The sequence below is a fragment of the Moschus berezovskii genome, chromosome 3 (assembly GCF_049115385.1).
Source record: "Moschus berezovskii isolate FMDL1 chromosome 3, NW_MosBer_1.0, whole genome shotgun sequence".
Taxonomy (NCBI): Eukaryota; Metazoa; Chordata; class Mammalia; order Artiodactyla; family Moschidae; genus Moschus; species Moschus berezovskii.
In genome coordinates this window covers 80,190,900-80,217,031 of record NC_142462.1, presented here as the reverse complement: position 1 = coordinate 80,217,031, position 26,132 = coordinate 80,190,900, and the positions used below count along the sequence as shown (strand labels likewise).

The window sequence follows — 26,132 nt, the reverse complement described above, 5'->3', positions numbered from 1 at the left end:
AGTCTGTTGTTCCATGTCCAGTTCTGACCTGCATACAGATTTTCCAGGAGGGAGGTAAGGTACTCTGGTATTCCTATCTCTTTAAGAACTTTCCACAGTTTATTGTGATCCACAGTTAAAGGCTTTGGGATAGTCAACAAAGCAGAAGTAGATGTTTTTCTGGAATTCTCTTGCTTTTTCAATGATCCAATGGATGTCGGCAGTTTGATCTCTGGTTCCTCTGCCTTTTCTAAATCCAGCTTGAGCATCTGGAAGTTCTTGGTTCACGTACCGCTAAAGCCTGGCTTGGAGAATTTTGAGAATTACTTTGCTAGTGTGTGAGATAAGTGTAATTGTACAGTAGTTTGAACATTCTTTGGCATTGCCTTTCTTTGGGATTGGAATGAAAACTGATCTTCTACAGTCCTGTGGTCACTGCTGAGTTTTCCATATTGTCTGGCATATTGAATGCAGCACTTTCACAGCACCATCTTTTAGGATCTGAAATAGCTCAACTGGAATTCCATCACCTCCACTAGTTTTGTTCATAGTGATGCTTTCTAAGGCCCATTTGACTTCTCACTACAGGATGTCTGGCTCTAAGTGAGTGATCACACCATCATGGTTATCTGAGTCATGAAGATCTTTTTTTGTATAGGTCTTCTGAGTATTGTTGCCACCTCTTCTTAATATATTCTGCTTCTGTTAGGTCCATACTCTTTTGTCCTTTATTGGGCCCATCTTTGCATGAAATGTTCCCTTAATATCTCTAATTTTCTTGAAAAGATCTCTAGTCTTTCCCATTCTACTGTTTACTTTGCACTGATTTCTTCTATTTCTTTGCACTGATCACTGGGGAAGTCTCTGTTATCTCTTCTTGCTATTCTTTGGAACTCTGCATTCAGATGGGTATATATTTCCTTTTCTCCTTTGCCTTTTGCTTCTTTTTTTTTCTCAGCTATTTGTAAGGCTTCCTCAGACAACCATTTTGCCATTTTTGTATTTCTTTTTCTTGGGGATGGTCCTGATCTCTGCCTCCTGTACAATGTCACAAACCTCTGCCCATAGTTTTTTAGACACTCTCTCAAATCTAATTCCTTTGACTCTGCTTGTCACTTCCACTGTATAATTGTATAACACTCGATATTACATAGACCCAAATTCAAAAGGTTCAAAAGAGTGGAGAGGTGAATTTTTCCATCCTACTCCCAGCCTCCTGGTTCTCCTCAGGACAATAATCTTAGCAGCTTCACTCCTTCAGAGAACTTCCATGTGTGTGAGCTTGCATGCATGCACATGTATGCTCCACTCTTCTCCTTTTTTTCATACAATGGTAGCCCTGGATGGTGTCATACCCCTTAAGTTTTTGCATAACATATATACTTGTAATCCTTTTCCATTGTCAAAATAAGGTCAGCAAACTATAGCTTAAGGGCCAAATCCAAGAGTTGGCTTATCTTTGTAATTCCATTTAATCGGATCATACCATGCCTGTTCATTCAAGTACTGACTATTGCTGCTTTTGCATTGCACAGCAGGGTTGAATCATCACTACTGAGGCCTCACACCCTGCAAAGTTAATATTCACCATTGGTCCTCTGCAGGGAAAGTTTGGTTTCTCTGACAAAAAGGAATTCCTTGTTTCCTTTTTAAACAGTTGCATGATATTCCATGGTGGGGATGGACCATGATTTAACAGGTACTTGACTGGTGAACACTGTTTTGTCAACCTCTAGCTATTATAAACAAAACATATGTTATTTTGGATATGTGTGAGATTTATTATATTAAAAATTCCTGTAAGTTAAAACATCTGGGTCAAAGAGTATGTGCGCTTGCAATGTTGACTGATACTGTCACATGTTTTAGAAAACGTGAGGAGTGAGTATTTATCCTTATCCACATTCTTAGGAACCTTGTTTTTTTTTTAAACTTTTCATTTTGTATTGGGGTATAGCCAATTAACAATGTTGTGATAGTTTCAGGTGGACAGCAAACAGACTCAGCTGACTGAGTACATTATACATGTATAATCCATTATACATAATCCATGTATAATGGATTATGTATGTATAATGGAGCCGTATACATGTATCCATTTTCTCTCAAACTCCCCTCCCATCCAGGCTGCCACAAAACATTGAGCAGAGTTCCCTGTGCTATACAGTAGGTATATTGGTTATCCATTTTAAATATAGCAGTGTATACATGTCGATCCCCAACTCCCTAACTATCTCTTACCCCCAGTCTTATCCTGGCAACCATAAGAGGAACTTGGATTTTTATCACAAATGTTTCCTTATTCCAATAAAGGGATGTGTTTAAAATAAGTCAATCTGCATATCAGATATTTTTCTTTGAAACAAAGATGACTAAAGCTGCCAGAGCTGTAGTTTCCACTTGGAATTTCCATTGATACTTTGGTGACTCCTTAGTGTCAATGGAAACATCTAAGTCCCAATACTCCTCCCTCTCTGTCATCTCTGCCAGCTTCTAATTGGGACAGTTTCAGGACTGCTACTGCTGAACAATTCCCACCTTTCCTCACATTTTTACCTGCCACATCCAATACTCTGATAACGTTATAGACAATCAAAAACAAAAAGAGCCGCCACTGTGTTCAGTCCTTCTCTATTCCAGACAGAATTCTTACATCGTTGAAGCAACAGCCTCGGTAACATTTTATATTTTGCATTTAAATGTTATTTCATTTCCCATAGAGCTCCATAGACTTTATGAAGATTTTTAAGGTTTTCATATCAGGTCAAGTTGATCAATCTCCTTATCCAGTTGAGACAGTTTGGTTACCCACAATATTTAATGATCCTAAAAATACTGTAATGAACCTCTTTAACAAATATTAGTAAAACCAATTGATTGGTATGTTAGTCTATCCATTTACCTATCCATTGCCTTTCTGAAAAAAATAATTTAAGGAAACTTATTCATTAAATGTTTAAATGAAGCTATGAATATTCCAGGATAAAAATCTACTGTACTGATCTTCAATCACTCATATCCTTAGTGTGTGATCAAAATCCACACCAACTTGAGGGGAAAGAGTATTATACTTGGGAGATAAAACATAACTTGTTGCTATTTTCCTGTTTTGGAGATATATTATTTTATTGCTGCAGCTGATAGTTTAGTTGCTAAAGCCTCCTAACAGTGTTTCTGTTGCCCATTTGAAAATCATAACAACAAAAAATTCCTGTGAACAACAACAAAATCCTGAAAACAAGACTGGGGGTAATAGGCAGGGCAGAAATGGCTGCTTTGCTATATGTGCTTGTTTTAATGTTGATTTTTAAATAAATGAACAAATAAAAAAACCCAGAAACATATTGAGCCCTGGCCTGTAGTCAAGAGAGCCAGGCCCCTGTCTGGGACAGTCCACTGGGTCCTTCCACAGATCACCTATGTCCCCTGGTCCTTCACCTCTTCTCAGTTAAAAGAGGAGGTGAAGGGCGGACGATCTTGGATGTCCCTTCTAAACTTTCAGCCTATTTTTAATAAGAGCCTTTTAGCCAGTTATTTTTTAAATGATAGTAAATGTTCCAAATCTAAGCCCCAGTATATTGGAACTTCTGCTATTCAAGAATTAGTACCTGGAATTTCTAGTTTGATGATGGTTAATTATCTCCATCACTGTATAGAATATACTTATGAGAAAGTGAAAGTCACTCAGTCGTGTCTGAGTCTTTGAGACCCCAAGGATTATACAGTCCATGGAATTCTCTAGGCCAGAATACTCAGTGGATAGCTGTTCCTTCTCCAGGGGATCTTTCCAACAACCCAGGGATCGAACCTAGGTCTCCCGCATTGCAGGAGGATTCTTTACCAACTAAGCCACAAGGGAAGCCCAAGAATACTGGAGTGGGTAGCCTATCCCTTCTCCAGGGGATCTTCCCAACCCAGGAAATTGAACTGGGGTCTCCTGTATTGCAGGTGGATTCTTTACCAACTGAGCTATCAGGGAAGCCCTGTACTCATGAGATGGGGTGCAGAGAAACCAATCTTAGACCCAGACTGAACAGACTGGCCTGGTATTGGGAGCTGGGTTTGGTTGGTCTCTTTGCTTCTCCCATAAACTCTTACTAGGCACTTCTCTGCGAAGCCCTGTGGGAGGTGCTGAGAGGCACAGGGAGAGAGCAAGGGATGCAAAAAAAGGAGGACGACTGAGCAGGGAGGCCGTGTCCACACAAAGTCCAGCCCTTACAAAGAAGAGATGTCACCACTGTGAAGCAGGGAAAGTGCTGAGAACTCTCATGGAGAGGGGACACCCCATCTACTCTCCTCACTCCAGAAGCAACAGGTGTCGCCAGTACCTGCCAACAATGACCCATAGGACCCCACCACTCACACACCTGAAAAACCTCGGCTGGTGCTCCACCTTATTTTCTTCTAAGACCCGCCGCCTTTCTCTCTGAAGTTGTTCAATCCTCTGCTTTTGTATTTCAGCTTCTTCTACGTTCCCTTCTTCTAGAAACCTGAGACATTAAGGGAAATGATGAAGGAATACAAATGCCAAGGAAACAGAACCATCATTACTACCAGAACTGCACATGTGCAGACCGGATATTCAGAATACCCTCCTATACAAATAAGACACCTCCCCAACTTTTAAACATCACTTGGAAGTAGTGAGGAATGACACTGTTATGAACTGGTGATACAGACATGGTTCAAAAACTTATACCTATAAAAAGGAATTTGGGGCAAAATCTCCCTTTCATTCCTGTCTTCAATTTTACCTGTTTCTTTCCTACCCCACCCACCACGGGTAACCCACTATGACTAGTTTCTTGTGCATCCTTCTAGAAATTTCTTATTCATATATAAACAAACATTAACATATATTCTCACCTCCCTTTTAGGACATAAATGGAAGCAGGCTACACATACTGTGCATACTTTCTTGGTTTGGTTTCTGTTTTCTTGCTTTGTTTTAATTAGCAATATGTCTTGGAGCTCTTTCTTGGTAGTACGTAGATCTCTTCATTTTTTAATAGATATATAATATTCAGTTATGTGGGTATATCTGAATTTATTTAAACAATTCTTGATTGATAGATATTTGGGGTGGTCTCAATCTTTTTTACGTTATAATCAATGCTGCAGTGAAGGACTGTGTACAATTGCCATTTTGCACATGTGTTAGTTTATCTATAAGGAGATGATTCTAGAATTGGAATTGCTGGGTAAAAAGGTGAGTTTGCAATATGTCTATTACTGACTGCCCTTTACAGGAATTCTAGCAAATTACATTTCCACCAGCAGTGGTACTGGAATGCCTCTTCCCTGTACCCTCAGAGTGCATCAAACCTTTGAGTCTTTGCCATCTGATGGGTAAAGAAATGGTTTTTAAATTTTTGCATTTCTCTGAGCAAGACAGCATCATTTCATATAGTTAGGAGATATCTGCACTTCCTAGTTTGTGAACTGTTCATTTTCCTATGTCTATTATTTTTTTCCCCCAAATGGATTGATCTTGATTTCTAGAAACAAGTAATGAAGTAAGCTGCTCAGGCATAAATCTGTTGATTCTGGGTATACATTTTATTTATTTTACCATGAAGAAGGGTGCTGTGTTTTTTTAAAATGAAGTGAAATTTTATCTTTTTTCCCCTAGGTTTTGAGTCTTAAAGACATAGGCCATAGGGGAGACATTATGCCTTCCATTTTACGGAGTTGGAAACTGAGATTGAGAAAGGGTAAAAGACTTGGCATATGTCACACAGCCTCAAACCAAGGATCAGAAGTTAGATTTCAATGCACCGAAACAGTTTAAATTCAAGGGCCAAGGAACTGAATGCTTTTATTCTTTCAAGTACAGAGTAAGTGTATTTTTTATTACTATATGTAATAAAACTCTTTCTTAAAAAACTTTTAAAAGATGTATTTCAATAGAAATGGGAATCTACTGGTGAATAAAGGTCATGCCACACGCTGCTCTAAGCTGGGCTCTGTTCCTTCCACAACGTTGCTCACAGTCCCCCTCGACTTCTACTCTTGGTGACAGAATCTCTCTCTTTTAGGCTCCATTGGTGGCCTAGAAGATGTTACTAAGCCTTTTTATAAAGAGTTTCACATCTCTGGAGGATAAAGACCTGAAAAATATCCTTACCTTTGATCTGGCCTGAATCGAGTGTCGGTAGGAGGTAATAAAGACTTTAACAATGGATCCATTTCATTTAATTCTAGTGCAAACTGTGTGAAGCCATAATATTGCTCATAGCCTTTTGGCATGGGATCTAAAAGAAAGAGAGATCGTTCATCTCTAACTTGAATTGCATTCACATAACATCTTAATTCTTTCACCTTTTTCATCTCAGACCTGCTACAATTTTTCTCTCTCAGCTCTAAACTCTTCCATTTCTATTCAAACATTCTGGATTACAAAGAGGTTCTGAATTTTTCTCTATAAATTTTCATTTCTATAAGTTTCCTTCTGCCTACAAGGCTAAGGCCTTCTTTGTGCAATCCAAATTTGTTAAATATCAAAATGTTTCTATAGAATTTTAAGTTATAAAAATAATTTGTTACAAAAATAAGCATGCTGAAAAGAACTCCAGGTCCATTTTTACTAACAAGACTCTCACTCTAGAGAATCCATTTTTCATTTAAGAGATGTCAAATTCTTCTGAAACTGTCTAGTACCTAGAATAGCATTGGAGCCATAGCAAGAGGTCAATAAATGTTATACTTTACTTTCATCTCTGCTCCTCCTTTCCTCAATGCGGGGCCTCTCCAAATCTTACATATTTTAATTTTAAACCATCTCAGGAGAAGCCAGGAATAGAGATGGGGTTATACCGGCAGAAACACTGTCAGTCAGAACCAAAGGGGACAGAGAAAACGGGACTAAACGAAGCAAGGCTGTTGGACTATTGTTATTTTAGAGATGGAATCAGCGAGCTGCCCAGCTGCAAACATGCACCACCTTCAAGCAAAGGGAGGAATGACTCTGAAGGTGATTCAGAGACATTAGGCTGCCCCTCCCTCCACAGGCCCAGACTACACAGGCCCAGGGCACAAGGCTGCTTCCACTTCTCAAAGGGCTGGGCCACTGTGCAGCTTCAACATGCCCAGCTGCCACTACCCAGAACCCTGGGGGTCTTGGGAGCTGGGCAATGTCCCAGTGCGCCCAGAGGGTGGGGCATCAAGCCAAAGAGGAGGTTCCCCAGTCTTAAGACCTAATCGCATTTGCCCTGCTAGGTCTTGAGCTAACTTAAAACCCAACATCCCTTTCTTCTTTCCCCCTTTGGAATGGGAATGTCTATCCCATGCTCATCATGTCACTGTATTTTGGAAGCACATTTTGGTTTCACAGGTTTATAGCTGGAGAGGATGAATCACACCTCCAATCTCACCCATGCCTGATTTAGATGATATTTAATGAGACTCTAGAGTTGATGCAGGAATGAGTTAAGACTTCGGGGGCCATTGAGGTGGAAAACATACATTTTGCACGTAAGAAGGATATGATTTTAGGGGCCAGAATGTTAGACTTGATGTTTACGTTCTCTCAAAATTCATATGTTAAAGCTCCACCTCCAACATGGCTGTGTTTGGAAATGAGGTCTCTAAGGAACTGACGAAGGTAAAATGAGGTCAGAAGGCTGGGCCCTCACCTGCAGCCAAGCCACAAGGAAGACTCTGACCAGAGTCCAAATTTGCCTGTACCCAGCCTTCGGAACTATGAGAAAATGAATTTCCACTGTTTAAACCAGCCAGTCTGTGGTGTTTTGTCATAGTAGCCAAAGCAGATTAATGCAGTCATGCTGCTCTAATTTTAATTCCAGCTAAGAATCAAGCTAAATATACCTAAATTTATGTCTTGGATAAATCAAATATACACCAATCTAATATAGTCTACTCTGAGCCTTTGCTCTAGTTGTCCACATATAGAAATACAAACGCTTTCCGTGAACTTTTCTGCAGACCCATTTTTTGAGGTTTCAGAAGTCCAGTTTGTCTAATTCTAGTTCTCTGGATCCTTAGCATAAAAATAATAGCAAAGCTTCCTACTGTGCCTTCAAAAATCCATCCTAGTCTCCAAAGTGAAGACAGTGTTTTTTTTTCTTGCAGACAGGCCAGAGATGCTCACAACCATAAACAGAGAAATAAAGTCAATAAATAACAAGAATAACAGCTCACACAGTGTTTTTTTGTCAAGATACTGCTTTAACACCCGGACCAGATGGTAACTCTCATCTGCAATACATTCTTTAAGCAAAGGAGAACGAGTGTTTCACTCATAAAATGTCATATGTGCCTCTGAACCTTTGAAGCCAGGGAGGTAGCGAGTGGTGCCAATTCATTCTAGCTTCGTGGCAACCTCTCTGACAGTGGAAGATGTGGATACTACCCATTGAAAGAAACACTGTTGGCTGCCCACTCTACAGTCAGCTCTCTTTCTTGCTAATGGCCAACTCATCTGTTCAGGTGTCCTTGTACCCTTTCTAGGGGATTAATCTAAGGTCATCGGAATCTCTCCTGCTCACCCAGTTGCACAGGATCAGTTAAGGGATGCATCTGGTTCCACTTCAGGTTGACAAGTTACAAACATACATTTGGGGACTTCCCTGGTGACACAGTGGATAAGAATCCGCCTGCCAATGCAGGGGACACAGTTTTGATTCCTGATCCGGGAAGATCCCACATGCCTCGAGCAACTAAGCCCGTGCTCCATAACTACTGAGACTGTGCTCTAGAGCCTACGAGCTGCAACTACTGAAGCCTGCGTGCCCTAGAACCCATGCTCTGCAACAAGAGAAACCACCATGATGAGAAGCTGGCACACCACAACAAATAGTCCCCGCTCGCCACAACTAGAGAAAGCCCATGCAAAGCAGCTAAGACTCAGCGCAGCCAAAAATAAATAAAATAATAAATAAATAAATAATTTTTAAAAAAGAGCAAAGCCTTGCAGGAAACTACGAATCCAAAAGAGTAAGATGGAGTAACGAGGACCACATTTGGCCTCCCATGTAAACCACCACCAACATAAAGGAGACAGACAAAATAGAAAGATACATTTGCTGGGGGATACTAGGAAATTCTTCATTCCTGAGAAGAAAAGAGTCACAGCAGAAGAAAGCTCTTCCATCCTGACTTCTCCTCTGCTTAGGGAGCTGTCACATGAGAATATGATAGTGAACTGAAACAATCATATTGCATCCAGGAGAAGAAATATAACCGCCATATCGGGAGTGGCAGGTGGTGTTATTGGTAAAGAACTCACCTGCCAACGCAGGAGACATAAGAGATGCAGGTTCAATCCCTGGGTTGGAAATACCCTGGAGAAGGGCATGGCAACCCACTCTAGTATTCTTGCCTGGAGAATCCCATGCACAGAAGAGCCTGGTGGGCTATGGTCCATAGGGTCGTAGAGAGTCAGACACAACTGAATCGACTTAGCATGAACAATGTGTTCTCAATGATCTATGTTCTTGAGACAGGTAAGTTGCCTATGTAATAACCAGGGGCCACCCCTCCACACTTGTTGTTAAGTAATAGTACATATCCTAATGGTTTAAGCCACTATTAGAATGGCTTTCCTTTTTAGATTTTCTTTTTATTTTGATCAGCCTAAAGCATCTTATTTCTGTCCTTTATTGAGCCCATCTTTGCATGAAATGTTCCCTTGGTATCTCTAATTTTCTTGAAGAGATCTCTAGTCTTTCCTATTCTGTTGTTTTCCTCTATTTCTTTGCATTGATTGTTGAGGAAGGCTTTCTTATCTCTCCTTGCTATTCTTTGGAACTCTGCATTCAGATGCTTATATCTTTCCCTTTCTCCTTTGCTTTTCGCGTCTCTTCTTTTCACAGCTATTTGTAAGGCCTCCTCAGACAGCCATTTTGCTTTTTTGCATTTCTTTTCCATGGGGATGGTCTTGATCCCTGTCTCCTATAAAATGTCACGAACCTCCGTCCATAGTTCATCAGGTACTCTATCAGATCTAGTCCCTTAAATCTATTTCTCACTTCCACTGTATAATCATAAGGGATTTGATTTAGGTCATATCTGAATGGTCTAGTGGTTTTCCCTACTTTCTTCAATTTAAGTCTGAATTTGGCAATAAGGAGTTCATGATCTGAGCCACAGTCAGCTCCTGGTCTTGCTTTTGCTAACTGATAGAGCTTGCTCCGACTGGCGAACCCAGATACTAACTTGCTCTCCAGATGCAAGCGGATGAGGAGGAGCCGCCGCAGTAGATGCTCTCGTGCCATTTCCCAAAGAGCCGATGTACTGCTTTTCCACTCTGATCAAACACTGTACCTTCAATCTCATGAGCGTTAGTGCTCCAATATTTTGCCTAGCAGTAAAAAGAGAGTCATCTGTTAGTGTTTTGGGGTCAATTTATTACGAATGTTAAGAGAAAAAAAGGAAGAGGAAAGAAATCCGCAAGAATGATTCTATGCTGCATATGGTTTGTTGCTAATAGCTTTTTAAAAAATCATACTTTTAATTATTTAACAAAAATTAAAAGCTAGCCCTTTATTTATAGTTTGTAAGTCAACCATCAACATTTGTGTAAGACAATTTTCTATCTACTTTCATGTCATATACTGCAGGAAGAAAGGGCTCATCCACCAGGTGGGGGTTGACCCTTAAGGCCCCTCCAGAACAGCTGTTCCCTGCCTGTCACTGTGGCTCTATTGCAATTTAAAAGAAATGTAACTCATATAACTTATTCTCTCAAGGAACTAGACAATCCTTTGTAAACAACCATTTTTTTGTTTTTACCAAGTTTGTAAACCAATAAACTTTCAGTTTCTACTATTAATTTTTTTCCCCCAAACCAGATCTGCTCATCTAACTTATAGGAACCTTATGCAAGCCACATTCCCACTGAGTTGGTCCTGGACTGAGAGCAACTCAGCCAGGCTCAGCCTTGTGGATTTTACATATACAGTACCACACTGTGGTCAGCAGAGGGAGCGCTAAGTCCCTAGAGTTGAGTTTTTCAATTTTCCTTGCCTGCCCTAAAAATCTTCAAAAGACCAGAAGGCATTACTCCATAAATCAAAAAATTCTACTACTATTTTCAGCCAAAACAGAATCCTTATTTGGAAACCAATAAAATAGAGTGAAATTTCCAGGCCATATCTGGTAGACTGGCTTCCCCATTCCAAGTCCACGGTAAAAATGGGAGGAAGGGCAGAGTATAGCAGTACCTCAGAGATTACTCAGAAACGTAACAGTGAGTTCTCTAGTCATGTAAAAAAGGAAAGCAAACACTGTCCAGGCTCTTAAGTTTATTCTAAAGCAGTAGTCATATTTTATCTGTAGAGATATTAGTCAGTAAGTCTAATTACTTACTGGGAAGCCACAGAAAGAGGCAGTCATGCTCCACACATAACTGCTGCTTTCAAATTCTTTTTCAACACCAGAGGCACATCCAGTGTTCTAATTCTTTTCCTCTCTCATAGCTATGAAAACACGTTCCCTGGTCCTCAGTAGATGAATACCACATGGATGGTATAAATGGGAGTGAAGCACATTTCTTTGGGGAAATTTCCAGCTTGCACCTGGATCAATCAATCTATCTATTATCTGTCAATCTCCCAGGTATTTATATATCCCTTACTCAGGCTTTCTTTGCTTCTTCTTGGAAAGACCTTAGATGAAGCTTTTAAGGCAGGGTCATCTTTGCATGCTGCGTTGCTTCAGTCATGTCCGACTCTTTTCAGCTCCATGGACTATAGCCTGCCAGGCTCCTCTGTCCATGGGACTCTCCAGGCAAGAATACTGGAATGGGTTGCCACGTCCTCCTCCAGGGGATCTTCCCAACCCAGGGATCAAACCTGCACCTGCTAATCTCCTTCACTGGCAGGCTGATTCTTTACCACCAGCACCAGCTTATTTTATGCCAAATCACTACTAATTCTGTCTATAACCCAGTTTGACCTACAGGATGCAATAAAGCCCCCAAACAATCTCCATAATGCCCCCCAATTGCTACAGGTGGTACAGAGAGGTACTATGCGAAATTCCACAGTTAGAACCTAATCTCTTGGCTTATGATTTTGACCTTAATTAGATGCAAATACTCCTTGAGGAGGGTAACACTTTAAGGCCACTTGGTATATGTGAGAATTTTACAGGCAAGAGGGAATTTCAGGAGGGAGAGAGGGTGGGGAAACGGGCTCAAATCAAGGCAGATGGAAAGTTAGATAGGTAAGCAGATGATTCCAGGCTCTTTGCCTGAGGAAAAGCCATTCATTTATCCTTGAATGTACACGAGACTCTGCTGTGTGCTAGGCAAAACTGCCAGGCATCGGCCACAGCAGTGGGCAAGACAGATCCAGCTTCTGCTTTTCTGGAGTCAGGAATAGCAAGAAGGGTGTGGGGAGCAGAAAATAAGCAAGTATAGCAACAGCGCGCAAGCTGCCTGCAGGTGGTAATAAATATGCTGAAGAAAGCAGGATGTGAAAGAGGGTGACTAACAAGGCTGATGGAAGGATCTGGAGAGAGGACCCCAAGCAAAAGGAGAAGGAGAGAGAGAAAGAAGGACAGTGCAGCCAGAGGACAGTGAGGAAGGAAGGGGATGAGGGGTGGCAGGAGTTGAGGTTGGAGAGGAACGAGGGTGTGTGTGTGTGAGTGTGTGTGAGAGAGTGTGTGTGATCGGGGTGGGGAATGCAGACTCGACTGGGTCTCACGGGCCATTGTAAGGATGTAAGCATTTGTTCTGAAAAAGATGGGAGTTGCCAGAGGATTTTGGTCAAATATGATGTGACTTTCCTTTTTTAAACTCTGCTAAAGCATACATAATATTTACTGTTTCAACCATTTTTAAATGTAAAATTGAGTGGCACTATGTACATTCACAAAGTTGCACGATTGCCTTATATATCTCCAGAATTTTTCATCTTCCCAAACTGAAACTCTGTGCCCATTAAATAATGACTCCCTATTCCTTCTTCTTCCCAGTCCCTGGAAATCACCATCCTACTTTCTGTCTTTATGAATCTGGCTGCTCCAGGTATCTCATATAAATGGAATCATTTTTGTCCTTTTGTGTCTGGCTTATTTCACTTAGCATAATGTCTTCCAGGCTCATCTATACTGTATCATGATGACTTATGTTTCAACAGGGTCCCTCTAGCTGGCTCACTGGGGAGAGACCATAGAGGAGTAAAGGAAGGAAGGAGGCTAGGAGGGACTGTGACCGTGGTCCAAGTGAGAGGGGTAAGGCTGGGACCAGGGGGCCCTGGAACAAAAGTGAAGGTGAAAAGTTCCCCAGGACACCCTGTGCCCTGAGGCCCAGTTCTGCCAAGGTGTGTCTGGGGCCACAGCTCATAGGCACCGTGGTTACCTTTATGAAGTTCACTTTGCAGTGGCAGGAATCGTCATTCAGGTTTTTGATGACAATCTCTCCATAGTGCTCGATCCACCTCTGCCCACTTAAGATGTTGTGGATGCAAGAGGTCACTTTGTTCCACTCAAAGTGATCTCCAAAACTAAAGGAAGAGAAAGGGAAAGTTACAGCTCCCAGAGGAGTAAGCAGCAAATGCAAACAAGCATTTCAAAAATAGTCCTGTAATGAATTTCTTATACCTTCGACGAGTTGACTCATTGGAAAAGACTGATGCTGGGAGGGATTGGGGGCAGGAGGAGACGGGGACGACAGAGAATGAGATGGATGGATGGCATCATCAACTTGATGGACATGAGTCTGAGTGAACTCCGGGAGTTGGTGATGGACAGGGAGGCCTGGCGTGCTGTGATTCATGGGGTCGCAGAGTCGGACACAACTGAGCGACTGAACTGAACAGAACTGATACCTTCATTTACAGACCTAACACCAAGAAAGCCATGCTGGGTGGTCTAAGAGCCTTCACCCTCCTCCCCATGGGTGCCATGGGGGTGGCAGCAGTTGGACCCTGGAGCTGTAGAGGCTCCACTGGAAGTGGGGCAGGGGTCCTTCTGAAACAAACCACTCCGTCCTTTGACAGAGGAGGAAACTGAACCAGATTGAGGTGTGTCTAAAGTCACCAAACTATGAAAGGAGAGTGACAAGGGGAGGGTGGAGGGGTTGTCCACAGTGTGCTCCGTCTCCATACACACATACACACACACACGCATATGCACACACAGGCAGACACATGCACTATATATTTATGTATATACATGTGTGGGTACATATATGTAGGCACGTATGTTACAGGAAGACTTTGATCTATTGTAGTTTTTACAGGCTGAAGGTTTGTGGCAATCCTGTGTAGAGCAAGTCTATTAGCAGCATTTTTCCAACAGCATTTCCTCATTTCATGTCTCTGAAGTATATAAAATGTAACTTTCATAAGCAATGGGAAGCCAAATAATTTATATTGTAATATTTACTTTATTGCAGTGGTCTAAAACCAAACCAGCAATGTCTCTGAGGTATGCCCGTACCCACATACATATATATTTTATATATAAATATTAAGATACAAATATCTTAAATCTTTTACAATGAGAAAGTATTCCAGGTATGACTTACAGAATGAAATAATAATTATGAGGATAATGGTATTAAGACCAAACCAAACACTTCATGGCACATACTATGTGCCAAGTATTATTTTTTTAAATTAATTTAATTGGAGGCGAATTACTTTAGAATATTGTGGTTTTTGCCACACATTGACATGAATCATGTGACTATTTTAAGTGTTATTTCAAGTGTTTTCCATATCTGTTTAATCATCACAAGAGTCTTATGAAGTAGATGGTTTATTATCCCTGTTTCACAGATGAGGGAACTGGTGATCAGAAACGTTAAGTACCTGCCCAAGGATTTGCAATTAGTAAGTAGCAGTGTGAGCATATGAGTTCCAGCTCCAGAGACCATAACCATTACCATTTTGCTTTATGAATAAGTATCAATAATCCCTGAAAGATCAAAGTTATGGTTTTCTTTAAAAAAATTTTTGACAGTGAGGCAGGACAACAATGTTAAAGAAAAATTATCATTCCTAATTGTGTTAGAAAGTAGAAATAAAAATTCTAAAAACTATTCAGGGAACTTGGGTGTCCAGGAAGCATTTCCATTAGAGAGAATGAAAATGTGAGATTGTCAAATGAGGAACATTTGAAGCTACTGTCAAACATATTAAAAAAACACACAGACACACTCAGCACCACAGGGAACAATGGGCATCCTGTTTCCAAACCCTGGCCCTAAATCTATAAAGTTCCTAACCAGAGAAGGAGAACTTACGCTGGCAGAGTCACATGGGTTGTGCCAATGGGAACGATTTCCATGGATTTGCCCCAGAATTTGTTTTTCCATCTCATATCTGAAATGAAATAATACTGAATATTACCTATTTAGCGGGAGAGCTAGGTAGATCAAAGGTTTCTTCAGTTCAGTTCAGTTGCTCAGTCGTGTCCAACTCTTTGTGACCCCATGAATTATAGCACGCCAGGCCTTCCTGTCCATCACCAACTCCCGGAGTTCACTCAAACTCATGTCCATCGAGTCGGTGATGCCATCCAGCCATCTCATTCTCTGTCGTCCCCTTCTCCTCCCGCCCCCAATCCCTCCCAGCATCAGAGTCTTTTCCAGTGAGTCAACTCGTCGCATGAGGTGGCCAAAGTACTGGAGTTTCAGCTTTAGCATCAGTCCTTCCAATGAACACCCAGGACTGATCTCCTTTAGAATGGACTGGTTATGTCTCCTTGCAGTCCAAGGGACTCTCAAGAGTCTTCTCCAGCACCACAGTTCAAAAGCATCAATTCTTCGGCGATCAGCTTTCTTCACAGTCCAACTCTCACATCCATACATGACCACGGGAAAAACCATAGCCTTGACCAGACAGACCTTTGTTGGCAAAGTAATGTGTCTGCTTTTTAATATACTATCTAGGTTGGTCATAACTTTCCTTCCAAGGAATAAGCGTCTTTTAATTTCATGGCTGCCATCAGCATCCGCAGTGATTTTGGAGCCCAGAAAAATAGGCTAGATAAATGATTAATCACAGTATAGGAGAATCTCTTCACAATAAAATTTATCATTATTCAATATAAATAGCAAATGAGTACCTGGAACAGAATTAGAGAAACTAAAACTACAAGGTATCACTGCCCCCCACCCGCTGGAAGAACTGCCAGTATGAAAGGCATACAGAAGTGAAAAGAAGTAAGGCCCCCATGACAGGCTATCATTGAGTATGTTAAAATAAGGTGAAATGGAACCAGAGAAGAAGGAATGGCCACCATGCTTGGCGAAGGCATCAGAAGAGGCTTGTCTGAAAGGGCCACTTAAACTGGGCTTGGAAGAGTAAGTAGGAGTTCACCTGGCAGAGAAAAGGCAATTTAAGGCAGAAGACATGAGAGATGTGAGAGAACAGGGTGTGGTTCTGTTCTATGGGTCTCAGGTGGTTTAGAGAGAAGAGCAGAAATACAGCTTGAGTACAAAAAACAGAAGCCTTGATTAGCTTGGCTAAGAAGCTGATTTGGGTGCACTGGGGGAAACAAGGTGTTTGTTCAGACAGAGAATTGATGTGATTAGATACAGACTTTGCCAAGATAATTGGCAGCAATGTGGAAAATGGAGCAAAAGCAGGTGAGATGAGAAGCAGGTGATCTGTATTTGCTCAAAGGATCAATGAGGATGAAGTGAACCAGGACAGTGGTAGTGGATGCAGTGGTCCCAGAACCATTAAGGAAACAAAAATAGAACTTGGTGACATTATTAGATGCCGGTTGTGACAGACAGGGAGAATTTGTGGATGATTTCAGATTTCTACAGCATGCACGAGCTGTGGTGCCATCAGGGAGACCGGGAATAGAAAAAGAAGAGCAGAGACAGATGATCCCTCTGGCTGCTAGGTGACAATACACAGACCACAGGGGAGCAAAGGTGAATGCATGGAGGCCAGCACTGGGGCAAGGCCTGGTCTAGGAGAGAGACAGGCTGGGACCTGGAAGGCCCTGAGCACATCCTGCAGGATTCTATTTATATGACATGCCCAGAACAGGCATACCTATAGGGACAGAAAGATCAGTGGTTGCATAAGGATGGAAGAGGCTGACAGACATTGGAAGGTAGGGGTAAGGGGGCAGGAGGGTGTGGTTGTGGGGAGCCATTAAAAGGTGCGTACTGGCTGAAGAAGTTTCTTTTTGGAGTGATGAAAATGTTCTAAAGTTACTGTAGTGATGATTGTACAACTTTGTGAATGTATTAAAAACCACTGACTTGTACCTTTAATTAGGTGAGTTATACAGTATATATCTCAGCAAGTTGTTACCCCCCAAAAGATAATCGATTGTTTAAAGCAAAGTAGTAATAATGTATGACAGGGTTTATAACATATATATGTTAAAAGTTTGTCCACAATACGAAAGGTTGGGGAAGTGAGAGCAGAAGTACACTTTTTAAAGTTTCTTTTCCTATAGGTTAAGTAGCAAAATATCACTTGAAAAGAGACTGTGATATGTTAAAGATATATGAATCCTAAAGCAACAACTAAAAAATGGAACAAAGACATATAGCTAATAAAGCAACAAGAAATATACAATGGAATCACATATAACAATACAAAGGAAAGCAAAAAAAAGAGAGAAAAGGGGAACAAAAAACTGATGCAAGAGGCAGAAAACAAACAAGAGACCAGATCTAAACCCAACTGTCGATAATCACAAGATCCCCTGGAGGAGGGCATGGCAAACCACTCCAGTATTCTTGCCTGGAGAATCCCATGGACAGAAGAGTCTAGCGGGTTATAGCCCATGGGGTCACAAAGAGTCGGACACAGCTGAAGTGACCTAGTATGCATGCACATGTCAATAATCATAATAAATGTAAATGATATAAACAATGTAATTAAGAGGTAGAAAAATGTCAAAATGGATTTTTTTTAAAAAGTGAGATTTGGCAGTCATGGACTTATGGAGAGGTGGAATTGCCCAGGAAGAAGCGAAAGGCGCTGAAGAGAAAACTGTGATTGATATAAGAAGCACATAGAAAGTACCTGAAGAAGACCCCTCCCATTAAATAACATATAACTAAATGGGAAATAGATGGGGAAACTGGAAACAGTGTCAGACTTTATTTTTCTGGGCTCCAAAATCACTGCGGATGCTGATTGCAGCCAGGAAATTAAAAGACGCTTATTCCTTGGAAGGAAAGTTATGACCTACCTAGATAGCATATTAAAAAGCAGAGACATTACTTTGTCAACAAAGGCCCATCTAGTTAACGCTATAGTTTTTCCAGTGGTCATGTATGGATGTGAGAGTTGGACTGTGAAGAAAGCTGATCGCCGAAGAATTGATGCTTTTGAACTGTGGTGCTGGAGAAGACTCTTGAGAGTCCCTTGGACTGCAAGGAGATCCAACCAGTCCATTCTAAAGGAGATCAATCCTGGGTGTTCATTGGAAGGACTGATGCTAAAGCTGAAACTGCAATACTTTGGCCACCTCATGCGAAGAGCTGACTCACTGGAAAAGACTCTGATGCTGGGAGGGATTGCGGGCGGGAGGAGAAGGGGACGACAGAGAATGAGATGGCTGGATGGCATTCATCGACTCGATCACCATGAGTTTGAGTGAACTCCGGGAGTTGGTGATGGACAGGGACGCCTGGCGTTCTGTGATTTATGGGGTCGCAAAGAGTCGGACACGACTGAGCGACTGAACTGAACTGAAAGTAATAATAACAATAAAGTCCTTACAAGGTCAATGACACTGCAATTAGGAGGTTAGAGACATTTTGGGAAATTTTTCCAAAGTATTTTAATGAAAAAGAAGTCTCCAGTCAAGCTTCAATTCTAAAATTTAGTAGCAAAGATTCAAAAAGGAAACCATGGTACTTGTAATCTAAACTAGCAATACTGCCTCCAGAGAGAGAAACTGAATGGTTGAGAACTGGGATAGGGGAGGGAAATTTTTCACAAAATACTCTTATCTTTTAAATTTTATAGATACGTTAAAAAAAAAAAAAGACCATGTGGCAAATCAGGTGTTAACCAGTTAGAATGATCTTTTAAAAAACTGACATGTGCTCATGGTTCAAAACACAGGGATGCTCAAATTTTCTTTTTATAGCACGCTCTGGCTATGGAATAAATGAGTTATCAAAATTAATTAATCCATTTAGGAAATATTAGCAGCAATATTTCATCTTCAGAGCAACCATCCCTCCCCAAATTAAAAAATAATAAACTGAACATAGGAATAACCACCCCCAAACTGAAAAAAAAAATTGGCAATGTAAAATTTCAGAAATAAAATTTAAAATTTTCAAAAGCAAAAGAACCCTCTGCAGTCTAGAGTCTAATAACTGTAAATATTTAATATCCCTTGAAATACATGAGGCATTTCAAACGGATGCAGAATAAGGTACAGGGAAAAGTTACAGGAATAAACAATGGTGACGGGCCAAAGACTGAGAGTTTTTAAAGAAGGAGACAATCAAATTATCCTCCAGAAACTTTAATTATGAAGTCAACAAATGGCAGTTATTGTTCAGTGATGAGAGGCAAGAATATCGAATGGTACAGATTGTTCCAGTGAGATCCAAGTCCAGGGCCCACTTAATGAGCATTTACAGTAAATGATAATGTTACACAAAATGATAGAGGCACATTACCTTGCCAGAAAACAAAATTTGCAGACTCAGCGTGACATGCAGAGATAGGAGGATGGTGGCTGACCTGATGGAGACAAAGGTGAAAAAAAAAAACAAAAAATTAACTTTTGTGTCTTACAAAAATCCTTTCTTTCTCCCTTGCATTGAGATGTAACACAACTGCAGTGTCTAACTGAATGGAAACTTGTTAGTTTCCCTTCATCAAGTCTGTCCTCAAGAGGGAGCTCCTGACACAGCTCTGTCTCGTCAGGAAAAAGCCTGTGAATGGAAGCCTCCAGAAGCCTGGGGTAAAAGCAGCTAAGTGGTGTGTGATGAGGGTGGACATATGTTTTGAAAGATGTGAAAATAAAAGCAGAGACACAAGGCTGCCCACTTACAAATCAGCTAACCTGACATTAGCTTCCAAGGTCAAAATCAATGCTATTCTGAAAGTACCTGCAAATGTTTTAATTAGTATGTCAAATAGTACATATTTTAAATGTTAAGTATTTCTAAGCAACACAAAAAAAACTCTTTGGTTCAGCATATTTTAATATGCTGAGCCCACTCAGTGGGTCAACAGTGAAAGGTATCTTTTTGAAAACCGCATCACAATGTCCAGCTACTTTTTAGACCACTGACAAGAAGACCAATCAACTGCTGAGAAAAAGGTTTTGTTCATTTTTTGTTCATAAAAATATCTTGAATAAATATGCAATTACATTACAGAAAAGAGAGTCCTCTGTAACAGGGACTATAGATCATTTCCCTGCCTTTTGTCACTGGGGTCATTAACTTCTGTTTTACTCACTAATGAATAAGCAAAAGAGAAAATGGCTCCTCAGTTAGATTTCTTCATTATCTCAGTAACACACAAGGTACAGGAGCAGTACATGTACTATTATCATGATTGTACTATCATGCAGTACTAGCAAATGAGTAATAAGCCTGGTATGCTTGCTTGGGATTGCGGAGTTGGACACAGTTTAGCAACTAAATAGCTACAATAAAAGAATAATGCTGCTAGTGATGTTTCCAGAAATTTCTATGATATAGCTGATTCTTAGCAAACATTATCTTACATTTAGGACATTTACAGATGAGAAAACTGAAATGAGAAAGATTATCTAACAATAACATTGCCCAAACACACCGAGAGGAGTGGAAGTAAAACCCAGCATTTTTAGTTTACAGGTGGCTTTCAAAGTTTCCAAAAAAAAAAAAAAAGTCCTTTAAGTAGACACACCCTGTTTTCAAACATATCAAGAACTAAGAATACTCAGAGGCCTGCTTGAGGTGAACAGGTGTGGTGGGAAGTTGGGGTGACCAATACATAACCACCGGCCTTGCTCTGAACCCTGGACTGCAGAGAAGAACATGTTTGAGAACCTCTTCTGTGGCCCTCTTCCAGGTGGAGAACAGCGGGACAGGACGGGAGTGCAATGGTATCCGCTTGGCTTGAAGAAAAGTAGGGACAAAGATATCAACAGCACAGCTATCTTTCAAGTCTCAATGAACATATAAATCCCAGATCCACTATGAGGTGGGAGGTGCACATTTGCTGTCCCTTGGAGGGTTTTAATTCTCACTGGCCTCTTGAGAATGTGAGCTCCTCTCCATGCTTATGTGCATTTCATCTCAAACACTAAGAAACCTAACTCCTAAAATGCTTTTCTTCACTGTCTTTTCTTTCAACCCAATCCCCTGAAGATACATTATATCACACAAACTGCTAAATTCTTGTCTTCTCTTCTTTCCCCATTAGGAGAACAGTGGAGTTACTTTTTAAACCTTGGGATCATACAGAAGAGGGCTTCCTTGGTGGCTCAGCGGTAAAGAATTTGCTCGCCAATGCAGGAGACGCAGGTTCTGTCCCGGGACTGGGAAGATTCCCCTGGAGGAGGGCATGGCAACCCACTCCAGTAGTCTTGCCTGGGGAATCCCATGGACAGAGAAAGGAGCCTGGCAGGCTACAGTCCATAGGGGTGCAAAGAGTCGGACATGATGTAGCAACTAAACAACAGCATCATATAAAACTAAACCAGGGCAAGACAATACTGACCCTTCACTTCTTCACTCCACTTGCCTCATCCACCCCCCAGTGGAGCGGACAGGAGCTATGGAATAGCCCCCTGCCCCATAACATAGGCAGATTTTAAGTAGATTATTACAAAGCAGATCATAGTCATTCCCACAGAAATAATGCAGTAAAAAATGTGAAGCTCACAGCCTTGGTCAAGAATTTGGCATTTTATAAGTCTGGCAAGTATAAGCATCAAAGCAAAATACAATACATTAAAAACCATAAACTCTTCTGTAATAATTTAAAATCCTATGAAACAAGGATATAAATATACTGTACATATGAATTATAAAAGAAACTCTATCACATCATCAAGTATACATATGTCCCATAAAATGCAAATCTGACCTTTTTAAAATAGTTGTGTCAGATTAATGAATCACTGCTTAGCAAAGTGCCTTTAGATGGAGTTGAAGCGCTGTTTTCTGAATGCATAAATCCCAACACTGACATATCAATGATTTGGTTTATTTCTTTCTGGCTTGAAAACACCTTTGGGAGTGATTTATTTGATGTACATGACTTTTAAGAAGTTTACAAAGCTTTCCAGGGAAACGAAATTGATGCCTTATTTTTGTTTGATATGTTTCCTTCCCACAGGTATTTATTCATGAAAGCCTCTGTATCTGAAGCCTCTGCCATGTGCTGCATGAGTGTCAGGGGATGAGAGATTGTTCCTGGAGTCCCCCAGATCTGGAAGCTAACTGTGCAATTTCATCAGTATCATCTACTGGCTGTGTGACCCTGAGGGTGTTTCTAAACCTTCTGGGGCCCCATTACCTCATCTGTAAAACAGGACTAGTACCACTGACTCTGCAAACAAAAAAAAGATAGCCCATGGAAAGTGCCAGGATCATCTGCTAGTACAGAGTCAGCAGAGATTAAATTTTAATTTTTTGTCTTGAGTGGTATTTCCACTTAGCTCTCATGGTAACCTTGTGTCCTCATTACCCGTATGAATTAGGAAACAGGGGTTTTTTTTTCCCAGTCAAGAGCCTGCCCAGTGCTACACAGTTAATCACTGATGAGGGCAGCACTCTAAATTCAAGTCTTCTGACTTGAAATCCAACACTGTTTCCTGCGATGCCCTAGCTGCTCCTTGATGGTTGCTCTCAAAGCTTGGCCCTGACTCCTGCCCAAAGCCTTGGCACACTGTTAAGTTCCCATCATGGATATTTAGAAAATGAACCTTCTGAGTTTGACCTTTCCAACCCCTCTGAGTCTCATTTACTTCTTTGTAAAATGAGGTCTGAGAATCCCTCTGGCTTCAAGATACTATCGTTCTAACATCTGTTCTCTCTGAATCTCAGTATCAGAGGCAGCAGTGGATGCCAGGCGATTGGAAAAGGTTCTATTAAGGCTCTGATTAATTAAAAACCCATGAAAAGGGGGTAGTTCCCAGTTAATCATCTCATTTTTGTTGATGGTAATCTCTCTAACATCTACTGGAGTAAAGAATAATGGGCACCATCTAACCTGTGTTTGCTAGTACAGGATTTAGTTGAGTTTCTCTTTTTATTACATCTTAACCCAGGCACAGAAAGGTATTAGATTTTGAGTTTGAGTCTGAACTGATTTAGATTCAAAGCAAACACTGTTAAGCTGCTGGCTAAACCCACTCTGGACTGTTTTTAGTATCTCTCTCCATCACTGCCTCTCCTCCTTGATCAAATAGGAGCGATTTTTTACTGGTAAGGACCAAACATTCAGGAAATTAGTATATATGGTTTTTTATTGTGCAAGTACTTATATATATCTTTCTTTCTACAATCTCAAAGTCAATGAGTTTCTCTAGCAGTTAAGAATTCTTGTGATTTATTTGTATAGCTAAGGTCTTTCTTCACCCTGTCCCAGTGATTTTTGATTTATGCTTTCAGAATGCACTTTGTATAAGAGGTGGGTGGTAAGGAGACAAGAATATGAGTATTTCAGTATTTGTGTATTATGTAGGTTTTTCTTCTTCAGATTGAGAAAAATAAAACCTTAAATACATCAGTCCTGCAGCTGTCCAGAGCCGTAAATATAGAGTCCTCCTAGTCTGGACACATCTCCCACCACGAAGGGATGCTTGTGGAAAAGAGAACAAGTGACCAGTCAAAAATCACCCAGGGAGGGGACCAAGGCATTCCTGATTGTCTGTGATGTGTCAGGCACTCTCTTAGTCACTGTGGATACAATGAGAAACAAAAGAAACAAAAATCTTTACCCTCCTGGAATTTACATTTTAGTGCAGAAATGCAATGGGTGGGACAGATATAAGCACATAATTTGCCAGTGGCAACATGGGAAAGAGAATAAAGCAAGGATGAAAATGGGAGATGGTGAGTGGGAATGCCATCCTGGACAGGGTGGTTGAGGCAGGACTCTGATGGAAATCCCTGAGGCTAAGAGAAGTAAGACAGCAAATCACATAGATAGCCAGGGGAAGTATGTTCAGGTCAGAGGATGCAGCCATTGTGCAGGGCTGACAGATGCTCAGAATGTTTTAGGAGGAGCAGAAAGGTCAGTGTGGCTGAAGCTGAATGAGTCAAAGGGGGAAGAGGCATGATATCTGAGGGTGTCATCTTAGAGGGCTCTGTGGGCCACAGCCAGAACATGGGGTTTGATTCCAAGTGACTGCAGAAGTCATTAGAGACATCACTCTGGTTGCTGAGTGCAGAACTGGCTGTGGGAACAAGGGACCAGATAATGAGTCTATTGCAACAAGCCCAGTCATTGATGCCAATGGCTCGGGTGTGGTGACCAGCACCAGTGGGGTGGCAGTGAAAATGCCTTTGGAAGGAAGACCCTGGGATTTGCTGATGAACAGGATGTGGATTATAAAAGAAAGCTACTAAAGAGGAGGCCAAGAATACTGGTCTGATTTGGGGGGCGAGGAACAGCTGCCAATTATTTTCTCTTCCCGAGTTCAGAGTTAAGTACTTATTTGATAAACACATGGTTTCTTTAAAAAAAAAAAAAATACAGTAAGTAATAACCTAGAAATGCAGAAGCACTGGTCTGGTCACCTTACAGTTGATTTATTGCTTGTTTTACTTGAACAGCTTTGAATTTACCCTGATAATGACTTTAAATAAGATGCCATTTTAATCAGAAGTAAATAACCCTGCCTACAAGTAGATAAAAGAACCACTCAGATGGGTGATGTGAGTGTGCAGTGGGAAGTGATAGGTATGGTATTTTTAAAGTCCAGCCAAGAATGTTTTTTCAGAGTCTGACGAGTAACAGAAAAGGAAGAAGAGCTGTGTCTGTGAAGCAAAGGAAAAAAGACTCCATTTGAATCTCTTACAGTTTAGCAACTTTCAATAACTCTGCTCAGCTTTTCAATCAAAAATTCAACAGTCATGGCTGGATGGGTAAATGCTGAAAATGACTTGAACAGTGATCTGACAACTGAAGTTCCTGGTAATTAAGAAAAGCCACGTTCAGACAATAACTTAACTGCATATCCTTTATGGACACCAAACTGTTCCCAAAGGTACAGAAAAAAGAAGCAAAGTGAACTGAAATGACTTTTCTGACCAGTCTAGTCCCTGATGAAACTCCACCCAGGCTGCCCGAGAACCAATGGGGAAGAACCTGCTGGAAGAACCTTAGTCCCTGAGAAGGGAAAGGAAGTCCTTTCCTTCTGGATTCTCCTTTTTCTGGGCTTATTTAGAAAACCAAGGCTGAATCATATTTCTTGGCAGAAAGGAAACTGCTCCCCTGAGAAGGTGGAACAGTCAGAGGTTAGCACATGTGACAGCAATGTTTATGACTGGTTCCTGAATGTTCCTTGTTCACAAAGGCCACTGCCCAGCCCGCAATGGGAGTTGAGAACACATTCCTATGTCAGTTTGCGGGATGAAAGGTTTACTTGACAATGACAGGCAAAATCCGATAGTCTGAACAGAGTTCAAAAGGCTATTTTCACATGGGCAACTGATGACTCTGGCAGCTCTGAGCACAGTAATTAAATTTACACAAGGCATACCAAAAAAAGGTAAGGGAGAGAGGATGCTGGAATAGAAACAGAGGGTGTCAGCTGAGGACCACTGAAAGGCACTGAGGGGCTAGGCCTCGGTTTTCTCTGTAATTGAGCCTTGCCTCACTGGCCACACAGGGTTATTGTGAAGATCAAACAAGATCCTGATCAAGTTTGAAAAGCATAAGGCACTTTGCGAGCACCATGTTAGTTAATTGTTAGGAGGAAAATTTGAACAGCAAGTGCTTTCTCTCGTTTCTGACTGCATGAGTCATTTTGATACTGCATTTTTGGGCCTTTTATGTGAGAGACGATATAAAGAGGGCAAGCTTCCATGTAGCCAAACTCTGTGAAGTAGCACTTACTTCAACCTCCTTAGCCACCGACAACTCTAAACATTTCCCCATCCCCAACAAAACCACAAGCAAATGAAATCCCAGGGCTTGGAGGAAATGGATAAAAATCACTTTCCAAATCACCCAACCCTGTTGTCTAGAAAACTCAGTAGAAAAGCTGAGTGATCTGTTTTTTTTTCTGGG

At 41.0% G+C, this 26,132-nt stretch overlaps 1 protein-coding gene across 6 annotated transcripts in view; it reads right to left on the bottom strand.

Moving 5' to 3' along the window:
- OSBPL3 (oxysterol binding protein like 3) overlaps positions 1-26,132 on the bottom strand; it is a 211,202-nt gene that overhangs the window by 5,688 nt on the left and 179,382 nt on the right. For all 6 annotated transcript variants that reach the window (XM_055421004.2, XM_055421002.2, XM_055421008.2 and 3 more), the window contains 6 exons: positions 19,568-19,631; positions 15,194-15,272; positions 13,304-13,448; positions 10,156-10,300; positions 6,107-6,233; positions 4,347-4,469 (listed from right to left, as the gene is read on the bottom strand). In XM_055421004.2, coding sequence (XP_055276979.2) covers positions 4,347-4,469; positions 6,107-6,233; positions 10,156-10,300; positions 13,304-13,448; positions 15,194-15,272; positions 19,568-19,631 — 683 coding nt within the window. The remainder of the gene's footprint in view (positions 1-4,346; positions 4,470-6,106; positions 6,234-10,155; positions 10,301-13,303; positions 13,449-15,193; positions 15,273-19,567; positions 19,632-26,132) is intronic.